Genomic DNA, 12,279 nt, shown 5'->3' with positions numbered 1-12,279 from the left:
TTCGAATTCAATAAAAAAAATCTGGAATTAAGAATCTAATGATGACCATGAATCCAGTGTTGATTGTCAGGAAAAACCCATCTGGTTCACCAATGTCCTTTAGGGAAGGAAACTGCCATCCTTACCTGGTCTGGCCTACTTGTGACTCCAGACCCACAGCAATGTGGTTGACTCTGAACTGCCCTCTGGGCAATTAGGGATAAGTATTAAATGCTGCCGAGCCAGCAACGCCCTCGTCCCATGAATGAATAAAGAAAAGAAACATATGCAGTTCTTTGATTTCCTGTAGAATAATGGACGCCATTGTATGCGGAGAATATGCATCTACAAATTGTGAATGAGCAAACTAAGAAGAAAATTCAAACGTCCGTTAGCCACCATTTCCAGTGGGGTACAATCACCAGATTTCTTCAACAGAAATTTACCCTAGTCAAAGAGCTAAACGAAAACCAATACAAAATGTTACAACGACCAACTTAATGAAAGTGCAGCACGTGCGCAGAATTCAAATTCACACCAACATAAAATGTCAGCACCAGTAAGTTTAAAGTTAGGCTACAAAATTGTCTTCGCAAATAGTAACCTCGCCTTCTCAGTCAATAATCTGCAAGGACCGTTCCCACTGGGGGACCATTGGTTTCCTCCTACATCGGCACCAACGCCATCTCACACCCCCATGCCACCTTCCCGTGTAACCGCAAAAGGTATCACACCTGCCCATTTATTTCCTCCCGTTTTAGCACATAAGGGTCCAAACAAAACTTCCAGGTGAAGCAGCACATTATCTTCAATTCACTCAATGTAGTCTCCTGCATTCACCGCTCACAATGTGGTCTCCTCTACACTGAGGAAACGAAGCCGAGATTGGATGACGGCTTCACAGAACACCTATGTTCTCTACAGTTGCCTGCTTCTTCAACTCACCACCTTGGTCCCTGGCCAACATCTCTGTCTTATGTTTGCTGTAGTGCTTCAGTGCAGCTCAACATAAGCTGGAAGAACAACGTCTCTTTTTCTGCTTGCGAGCAATATGGCCTTAAGGACTCAATATCGAGTTCAACAATTTTAAGGCTTTGGGTACCTCCTGCTATGTCCTGCCCCCAAATTCCAAATACGAGGCCATGTTATCACTTGGTTGGCTATTGCACACAACCCATTATTAGCCACTAATTGTCCCCATGAATAGCTGTTCATTCTCCCAAGCTGGTCGTTATCTACTCCTGTGTCTGCTCAACTGTTTTTTTCTCTCGTTTGGCTCTATCTCCGCCTGTTATTCAGTCCTTATCCCCTCCTCCACTTTATGCACTACAAAAGTAAGACATTTTCTGAGTTACCAGCAGTTCTGAAGAAGGGTCATTGGACCTGAAAGGTAAATTCGAAATTCTCCCCACGAATACTGCCAGACCTGCTGAGATCTTCCATCATTATCTCCCTTCGATTCTGGTTTCCAGCATTCACAATTATTTCCATTTTTAGGAGGAAAATTGCTCCAGTCAAAGAGCTAAACGAAAACCAATACGGAAGGATACAAAAGTCAACCAGATTAAAGTGCTGCGTGTGCACGGAATTAATTTGCATACCAACATAAGATATCAGTGTCAATATTTTAAACTTAGCCTACGAAAATGTCTTCACAAATAAGTAGAAGTTTGACACGACATCGAATTAAATTGTTTTACCATTTATTACAACACAAATAAATTTTGAAAGTACCGCGAATTGTTTAATCAGCAAGACATGTTAATTTTGGAACAACTCCAGACTGAACATTTTGCGGGTAGAAATACAGGAAGCTTAGAACTACAGTGAAGAGCCTTTGCCCATCACATTTTTCTTTGTGTTATTCTCCGGTTTCAATAAAATGATATAACATTTCGGAGCAAAAATGCAAATAAGCAAACCGAAGCTTGACGCCCAAATAGCAAACACTTCGACAGCCACCGTGTACTTTCCTGGAGAGCTGACATAAGCCGGAATAAAAGTGATCCAAACAGCACAGAAGATCAGCATACTGAAAGTTATATACTTCGCGTCATTGAAATTGTCAGGAAGTTTCCGGGCAAGAAAAGCTAGCAGGAAACAAACAGTAGACAGTGTACCAATATAGCTGGACACAAAATAAAAGGCTTTTAAAGAGCCCATATCACATTCCAAAATTATGACGTTTCTATAATACGTCATATTTTTCATTGGATGGGGAGGTGATACAATGAGCCAGATCGTGCAAATTAAACCTTGAAGAAATGTGAGGCCGAACACTCCTAACCGTTGCTGCATCGGGCCAAACCAGTTCATCAAATTGTTGTTGGGAAGACTTGCTTTAAAAGCAATCACGACAAGAATGGTTTTCCCTAAAATGCAGGAAATACAGAGAACAAACACAATTCCAAACGCAGTCCGCCGCAACATGCAGGACCATCCGGTTGGTTTCCCAATGAAGATAAGTGAGCACAGGAAGCAAAGAGTTAGCGCAAAGAGAAGGAGGAAGCTCAGCTCCGAATTGTTCGCTCGAACGATAGGAGTTTCCCGAAACTGGAAAAAGACAGCAGCTGCACCCAGTGCAAGGCACACTCCCACTAAAGCAAGGGCCACTAAGACGTAGCCGAGAACCTCTTGGAAGGAAAGAAATTCAATCTTTTTGGGAATACATCGATCTTTTTGCTGATTGGACCAGTATTCCAAAGGACACTTCACGCAATCGGTGGAATCTGAAACGATGAAGGATTTTTTTTTAATACAAGATTGATTGTTGCCACAAACTGACATGGTATTCGGCTCCATGTTTGTGTGTACCTGTGATGTTGCTGATCTCACCATCGGCGCACTCTGCGCAGTCGAAACAACAAGTTGGCTGACCTTTCCTGCTGACCTTTCTTGTCCCGGGAGGACAAGGTTCAGAACAAAGGGCACGTGGAATCTAAAACAGAGGAAACGATGAGTGTGCTGTTCATATTATTGACTCAGAGCGAAACACACAGAATTGTTAGCATTTTGTCATTGCTAGAGTGATTCCCTATGGCCGGGTAGTCTGGTCTGCCACTGTGATCTGTCATGTTTTCCTTTCTAATATTGCACCAATCATCTTTTGAATTTTGACTGCCCCGTGCATTGCTACCTCCAGGCGGTGCATTCTAGATCATGTCAATTCTTTGGCTATTTTCTGTTGCATCTGAGACCTTAGTTGTATGCTTGGTCAATTTTCTGCCACTGGAATATGGGTGTCCATAATTCTCTATTTGCCACGTCTCATCGTTTGTGATTGTGGTGAAGTATGCACTTCAAACAAGGTCGAGGATTCAGTAACCTACCCTTCCGCAATGATAGTGGAACACAGCCATTACGCTCTCAAATGTTTTCAAAGGCCTTTAGCCCAAGACAGCCAACAAGTAACCCAACACCACGTGATTTTTCGATCCCTACTATTACAGACGTGAGACGTCAGCAACACAGCAATCCACCCCAAATGATATCAAAAAATGCCCGAGTGCATTGGATAGAGCAGAAACTCCAGACATGACAATTCCAGTTCCAATCCAGATAAATATCACTCAGGAGTCAGCAAGATGGTAATATTAATAATGCTGTTAAATACTACTGGCTCATCAATATATCGTAATCTACTGAAACTGAAGTGTTTGGTTCAAAATTTACTGTTGCTTGGACAATGCAGAAGTCTCACTCACATGCACAAAGACCTGGACAGCATCTGGGCATAAAATGATTACTGGTGAGTAATACACACGTGCCAGGCGCTGGTCATTTCTTAAAAGAAAGCACAGAGTCCTACAAGTTGCCCTCCAAGTCACACATAGCTTTGATTTGAGGATTTATTGTTATAATTTAATTCACGTTGAATCAAATGATATTCAACTTTCTGCCAACAGCACTAGAAATGGACCAGCACCAGATGATCGAGATGTTTGTGGAAGAAGGGTCACCAATGTTTCCTTAGCAGTAATTAGGAAAAAAATTCTTTTCTCATCAAAGCCTCACAGGGACTATTGCCAAATTAACTATGCTATACCACAACTGTCTGTTTAATCAAGAGGTAATTTGTTTTTAAAACAATTAAGTAATATGCAATAAAATATGTATTTTTTTTAAAATGGATAACACTGCTCAAAATATTGACAATGTTGCTCTGCCTGTTAAAATCAGTATTAGTTCAGAGACATGTAGTACTTACAAGCGAATTCATCGAACATCGTTTTGACAAAATCTCTTAATAAATTAGGCATTTGACAATCTAGATTTTCTTAATATGACTGTACGAAATTGAACAAAGAACTGAGAGATATGTGTCTGTGAGATGATTGACATCATCAGTGATTCGCTTCGAGTGCGCGCATCAACGTCGACACTGTGGTCGACGAGAAAAGAATATTGATTTTAAAGATTGCTTCGGAGATCGTGGGTGAGGAATTGGTCGCATAAACACAGTTTGCATACAGTAAAATACATTGCTAACGTAAAGAACACGTGTTGTTACATGATGGTGGTAGTGGTGGGGTGGGGGGGGTGTAGTCTCGATAACATCAAGTTGAGACTTATCGGTGAAACTTTCGTATATATTCATTGAGGGCACGGATTTCTTTCCTTCGATCTAATAATAGTAATTATCATCTGTCAGCTCAGAACGCTTTGCACGGTTCACTGAATGAATTCTGTCTGCAGCTGGAATAATCCCACCAAAAGCAGCGATATTCTATCTGTATAGGAGTGTTGCCACCAGAAATAACATCACAAGCTTGCATTCATGTGACGTTATTTACATAATTGATCTAGAATCGACAGCAGAGAAACGAACTGCTCCTTGCTTCTTATGATAATCCATGAAAACTTATTCCAACACTCTACATTCATAATGAGTTGATTAAATGTCAATTATTTTCTCTCTTGGGAGTTTCCGCATGTTCCCATTAAATCCACCTATATCATTTGTTTCAAGAGCATTTTGGGGGTACTATGCAAGTTTTGTCTGGTGAGGTAACCACATTTATGCTGCAGGAATTTGTACTTTCAATTCATCTATTCAATCAAGACCTTTCGTAATCTTAAAATCCTACAACAGCTCACGGCTTGAAAGAAAAACTTGCCGATTGGCTATAACAGACAAATACAGGAATTCCTGGACAAAATCAGCGGGTCAGGCAGCATCTACGAAGATAAAACAAAGCGGACATTTTGAGTCCAGAGGCCTTTCGTCTTGAAGCCTAACTTTCCGGACATATACAAACAATGCAAACAAAAATATTCAAACTCACTGAAGAATTAAAAGCAGATGACTTCGAAAACTAATGAATCAATTTCATGTCGGCTGCCTTGAATAAAAATGCAATTACAATGAGAATGCAAACAGCAATTCCCAGCTGTTGAACAGCACAGAATATTCGCAGTGCGAAGGAGCCACAAAATGTAATGCTTTGACAGGTGAAGAGAGGCTAAAATGGAAGGGAGTGACAGAGAAAATTCGTTAGTTGTGTATAAAACTAGCGCTGTAAGAAAGGACAATAAATAACGACCTTAAGAGTGACGGCCACAGTCTAAGGATTCATTAAATCACATGTTAGCTTTCCTTTTTTGGGTCTAAATGTCAATTTTTAACCATAGTTTCTCAAAGCGTCGTCAGGATCATACCTGCTTTCCAGTGGAGCTCCACACAATATCTCCGATGTTCAGGACAAGTTCTTGTCCCTCCGGTGCGGAACCTTCATAATATCCAATATTTACAATTGCAATTGATCCTTCCAAATTCATTTGTAAATTTACTAATTCATACGTTGGGACTGGATCGCCATTTGCGTCGAAATGCACGATTTCCCCATTCTTAGCAGTGAAATTTACCGACTGTAGGTAATGCAGCAACTACAGGAGAACGATGCAAGGCGGGTAAATATTAGACTGTCATTGGGGCACATACATTAAAATTAATTGAAACAAATGAACACTCGCATGTTAGAAATGCACAATATCACAAATCAACATCTGGAAAGTATCAAATAGCGTTTGGGGATCCATCTTGCATTTTTGCAAGATTCTTATCTTGCTTTCAGCTTAAAATGGGATGTTAGACGGAATGGCTCTGATTGAGAAAGTATGGAGACTTTTCCACTACAAATATTTGACTATCTGACACCACGGTGCAGTTCTCAATGAGTGCTGAACTGTCGAAGTGACATGTTTCAAATGAAACATGCCACTGAGAATGCGGCACCTGCAGGATGCTGCAAAGAGAAATCTCGCCACTATCTACCTCACAAAAAAAAACTAACATCGAAATTCCGACCGTTTGTCACATTGTTATTTGTGGCAAGCTTTTGGATACCATTTGGCTTTTCTGTTTTATATATCACAACAGTGTCGAAAGTTTGTAAGCACTTCACTGATAATAGAATGTTGCTGAAGAGCTTCAGGCCTTGGCGGTCTTTTTTAAAAATGCTCCTTTTGGGCCTAATATCCAACTGTCTACTGTGAGTAAATTTCCAATATTTTGTGTATTCAATTTTTATTTTGATACATACTTATCAAATTAGCATGTTTTTTTTCTCTCATTCTCTGAGGAAAATATTGGATTCTTCTAAATAAGATTGGTTGTTACAACGGAGATTGTTGGAACTAGAATAGTACGCACGTCGACGTTTGATGGCGTCAATGGGATTTATCTGGAACAAACTGAAATATCTTCCTACCTGCCAGGGCTCAAAGCTCAAAATATGAGCACAAGTATTATTCATAAAGGGGCCATTGCCTTCTTCACAGGACAGCATATCATCAAGTGCATGAGCGACAGCATATACCGCTTTATACACGTGGTAGGAACTTCCGTCCATTATCGCTGGAAGATAGGCATTTTCTAACCCATCTAAATGTTCATTCCCTGTGCATGGTTGCACTTGAAAAGCAGAACTTCCAGTCATTGTCGTCTCGCCGTTTGTTAAAGTGCACGAGAATACAGTTTCCCAAAACTTCTTCACAAATATGCTGTCAGGAAACCTCGAAGGGTGAATTTTCACAAGATAATCTCTGAGGCCGTCTATTTCCGTTCTACGGGTTGTTGGACCGATGGCCCCAATAAGAAACCTTCCTCTTTCTTCAGGTGAGAAAATATCTTCTGTAACCCAACCTTCACTTCCAATCCATTGTATTCCCGTTATATTTTGGCGCAAAATTTCTTTAATTAACACTCGCATGTCTCCGCCATGCAGAAATCCAACTACAACCTTGGTAGTTGCCTCTTTGATCACCTGAACAATTTTCCTGATTTTCTCAGCGGGATCGGTTCTGTAAAACGATTCAGAGTACGCGATGCAAATCCCATGTTTTTGGGCCTCTTCGATAAATGTTCTCATTCCAAAGTTCCCATAATCTGTGTTGCTTCTAATAGTCCCAATCCAATTCCAGCCAAAAGTATTCACAAGATCAGCAAGAAGTTTGGACTGATATTTGTCGCTTGGTATCATTCTAAAGAAAGTCGGATACTCCTGCTTGTCGCTCAGACAGGAGCAAGTGGAGAAGTAACTAACCTGCAGAAAAAATAGTAAATGTGTGAAAACATACAGCGTTTATGGAATCATTTAAAAATGTTTTATTCCAGGATCTTCAGGACGAATGACTTTTTTTTTATTTTTGCACATAAGTGCAATATTAAATCTTAAAACTTGCGATTGGAAGGTAATCGACCGAATTAATCAAAGGTATATGGCAGGTTGTGGCACACTGGTGGCAAAGGTAATTTCACTGGATAAGTAATCCACAACATAAGGTTCTAAGGGATGTTGGATCAAATCCCACAAAGACAGTAAGTAAAATTTTAATTCAAAAAAATCTTAATAAATAGAAACTCTAACCTAATGGAAATTCCGGCGGCACAGCGGCTCAGTGGTCAGCAGTCACAGCGTCGGGGATCACAGTTGCATTCCAGTCTTTGGTGAATGAATGGAGTTTGCACGTTCTCCCCTTGTCTGCGTGGGATTCTGCCGGTTGCTGCTGATTTGTTCCACTGGCCAGAGATATGCCGATAAGGTGGAATGTCTATGTTAAATTGCACCACTGTGAACAGGAATATGAGAGCTATGTGGAATGCCACTGTAATGCGGGGTTTCCAGAACAGGGTGGGATGCACTTCGAAGTGTCGGTACCAACTCGATGGACCAAATGACCTTTATCACCATTAACTTGATCCTATTCTTATAACGGCGTTGAATAAAAAACAGCCAACTATTTGACACATTACCATTGGGATTCTGAACGTTCCAATTGTCGTTGCGGCTGCAATTGAGGATGTGGATATATCACAGCCAATAATAGCTGCAACATTGGAGGAACCTTTACATTCAGGATGCTCAATTCTTTCTTCCTTTCCATTCAATAAAGCCAGCGCTGCTTTCAATGCTATCGCGGACGTCGAGCAGTCGTCGTAGATCTCATATCCCAGAGTGATATTCGGAAGTAGAGTTTTACTGCGGTTTATTTCTTCAATAGCAAATATCATGGTCTGCATCAGGCGAAACTTCGTCATGTCAAAGCTGTGGGTAGATGCGAAGGGAAATGAAATACATGTTTAGTTCACCATGCAATTATGCAGATCTCATTCACACAGATCTTCCAGCCCCGTTGAGGCGCTCACCTCAATTCAGATCAGCTATGGCAATGCAAATTTCGGTCAACCGACTTACCCTGGATTTGGCGGTTTGGCAAAAAGACCTCCTTGGGAACCCAAGATCATGATCCAGACAGATCACATCAGTCAGCAAAACTGGGTGGATTGTCCGCCACATGTCCTGCTGCATACATTGATGTATGTCAGTTTTACAAGTAATGTGGAGGTGCCGATATTCGACTGGGGTGGGCAAAGTCAGAAGTCACACAACACCAGGTTGTAATTCGAACAGGTATTTTTTGAAATCGCAAGCTTTCAGATCGGTGCTCCTTCATCAAGTGAAGTGACTTCTGACTGGTTTTACAAATGTTTAACAGCCTGGACACAAGCGGGAATGTCAAAGCATCCCGGCACCCCAACCTCATGTTGGATCCCACAGCAAGCTGTTGGCAACAGCACCTGCAGACCTACACCTCTCGTTGCCCAAGCATTCTGCATTCATTAAGCGCGGTACACGTCTGATACACTGGTGCCCTTTTATAATCCAGTGTCCACTAAGAACCAGGACACCAGCATTACCAACATCCAGCATCCCTTTATCTATCAAATCCCAATCTACTCAATACCCGACCTACTTCCCACCACCCTATCCGAAAACAAACGCTGCTCATCTCCACCCCACCCTGCTTTGCCCTTTTCTCTGAATGAGAGATCTGAGGAGTTAAATTAAATCAATGAACGAATAAACCCTTGAAAGTGTCTGAAAATATCAAGAGGCGCACAAAGTATCTGGGAAGACGTAAAACTCCAGAAAACATTTGCAAACAGATATCAGCAACTAGGAAAACTTAAAACACTGTAAAAACATATATTATATAAACAGTTAAAAATATTAGCTGCCAGAAGACCGTAAACCGCGCGACCATGCCATTAGCCTCAAATGTCGTCCAATGACCTCAACCGGAACGGAGATCCGCGACAAGTATGTCTCGCTACTGGCCCTTGCCAATTCCTTCCAATATTACTGAGTGCGCAGAGATAAAATTCCAAGACCGCACCAAAGTCAAAAAGTTATAGGAACAGTTGTAAAAATGTTCAGCTTTGCATGCTTTCACTGTGCTCCTCACTGGAAGTTGGATATATTAGAAATATTGATAACTTGATGGCCTCTCGTGATGCTGTTCCGCATAAAATGAGACATTCTTTCGCTTTCCTGACTTTCCGAGATTTTCATGATATTCCGAACTTTTCATAGTGTCGGCTGTATGTGCCGAATGGCCTGCTTCCACACAATAGGGATCTAGTTCATGCAAACAGTATTGATACCCGGGTGGATACGAATGGAAAATCTCTTCCCACTTTGAATAACGTCTTCTTTGTCAATCTCTGTTTTCTGACTTGAAGATAATTTGCAATCCATTCTGTCACTTTCCTCTGATCCATATGGTCTGATCTTATTCCTTCGTCTATTTTGATGCACCTTATCGACAGGCTTTTCAAAGTCCACAAAAGGTGCATTCACTTTTCTTCTATTTCCTTCGTAACAAATCAAGATAATTAGACAGCAAATTTTATCTTTCGTAAATCAGTTCTAGCGTTTTGATAGTATATTTCTGATTTCTAAATGTTTTAATTTCCACTTACATCAGGTTTCCATTTCATTTCCTGTCCCTGATGTTCGGCTGGCTGGTTTGTCATTTCCTTTCCCCGTTAAATGGCTTACATGAACCACTCACCAGCCCTCTACTAATGTATCTGTTTTTTTTTGTTTGAGGTGAAATATCTCGAGTAAAGCTCTCTGCTATGTCGCCCCCACATGCTTTTAAAATATGTGGCTGCAATCAACCTGGAATTGGTTTAGCGTATCTTGTAGATCCTTTTTAACTTCAGTCGCACATGTCACATTGCTCGTCTCATTCTGTAAATGTATGCCTGCTTGCTCTAGCTCCCTGCTAGAGAACTAATCAAGTAAGTATTTCTCTCTATCTTTAGGGGAAATTCTTTTCCCAGCAAAGCCTTCTCATCTATTGATGTATCTGCAAAATATTTTAGAGGTTTTATAATGCTGCTTGGGTAATTTAATCTCTTAGCTCCTCTTTATCTTCCTGTTTGTCCTTCAGAGTTTTCTTACTCATCTCGTCTTATTCTCTCTGATCATGCATTTCTCTTCTGTGTAGTTAACTTTTGCCTCTTTCCTGGAACGCACATGTCCCCTTATATAAATACATAGACCAGCAGTCTGACCAGTATTCAGTTCATTCCTTCTTTTTAACAGAATGTATTTTCCAGCACTTTGAGCATCGTTTTACCTGTTTCCCATGGTGTCCTACATAGTCTATTCTACATCGTCAATGGTTGTCCAGTTAACTTGCACAAGTTCTAATCTCGCAAGATTGTTCCCGACGTATGGTGATGTGAAATCGGGATTTCTTAGCGTTTATTGCACTGACCTATCTTACGCAATACGAGTCTGTTGGACTAATGGCAACTGATGAAACATCATGATTCACACCGCAAAATCAAATTTCCCTAAATCTTTTTCCTGATTTCCTTCATAAATATGCCAGTCTTCATTCTCATTTTCCATTATCATAAAGTATACGATCACTGTTACTTAGGTGTTGCTTATTGTTACTTCTCTGCTCCTCTCCTCACTACGAGATTCCACAGCGAATCCTCACCTGTTGGGTTTTTTTTTATATCCTCATACTTATCAAGTCCATACTTAACTGACAAATAAAACTGAAAGAGAAGGAGATTTAAAGAGTAATATATCGAGAAATGGGACACAACTATCTAGCCAAAATAGTTTATAAATTTGTGGGATCATTGTATTTGTGTTTAGTCCCAACGTCTTTCAGTAATTTAGCCATCTCGTCACTTATCTCGAAAAGAGTATTGTGCATCAGTAAGAACACAAGGATTCAAATTGTCACACAGTGCACGCAGCAAATTGATGTCAGGCTAACCGCGCACGACTTTTCGGCAATTTAATACGTCTTTGCCAAATATTATGCAGACATTATGCGCAGATAAACACAGTACACTGGTTAACTGATCCAATAAAATTACCACTGGCAAACAAAGTGTGTTTTGAATTCATATCCACGTAATATGTATGCTTTGATGCATCATAAATCATTTTCGGACTCCTTTAGAAGTTTTTGTCCAGTTTTTACAATGGAAGGACAATTTTTTAAAACAAGTTCGTCAACAATTCCGTGTCATTACAAGTAACCAGTTACCCTTAAACAAACACAAATATAGATATTGCCAGAAGAACCCAGCACGTCTGGCAGCATCTGTGGAGAGAGAAACAAAATAAACCTTTCGACTCTGATATGACTCTTGAGAACTCATTTTGCCCTTTCGTCGTATGCAATACTGAATTGCAATTGGACTTTGTCGCATTGTTTAGAGAGCTAAGAACGAACATTATTCACAATGTTGTTAAGAACAAAGACAAAACTGTTTAAATGTTTCAGTTGATGATTACCCAGAAAATTAATCCAGATGTACGTTTACGTGAAATCAGAATCTTATTATCGTTTACTGCACTGACCTACCTTTCGCAATGCATGTCTTTTGGTTTAATAGCAAATGATGGAACATCATGTTTCACATCTAAATGCGCTGAAAATATGCCGCCCAGAATAATATCACCACCTTTAGACAAATTC

General features: G+C 40.4%; 1 protein-coding gene across 1 annotated transcript; it reads right to left on the bottom strand.

The window, feature by feature from the left end:
* Positions 1–1,800: 1,800 nt before the first annotated feature.
* On the bottom strand, positions 1,801–8,518 carry LOC109920974 (extracellular calcium-sensing receptor-like). The gene is made up of 5 exons (XM_020521028.2): positions 8,234–8,518; positions 6,690–7,523; positions 5,638–5,865; positions 2,794–2,917; positions 1,801–2,708 (listed from the first exon to the last, which is right to left on the bottom strand). The coding sequence occupies exons 1-5, from the start codon at positions 8,516–8,518 to the stop codon at positions 1,801–1,803; spliced, it is 2,379 nt and encodes a 792-aa protein (XP_020376617.2).
* Positions 8,519–12,279: the final 3,761 nt, after the last annotated feature.

Source organism: Rhincodon typus, chromosome 13, assembly GCF_021869965.1.
Source record: "Rhincodon typus isolate 14 chromosome 13, sRhiTyp1.1, whole genome shotgun sequence".
In the NCBI taxonomy this organism is placed as follows: Eukaryota; Metazoa; Chordata; class Chondrichthyes; order Orectolobiformes; family Rhincodontidae; genus Rhincodon; species Rhincodon typus.
This window is presented reverse-complemented; position numbering and strand designations above follow the sequence as displayed.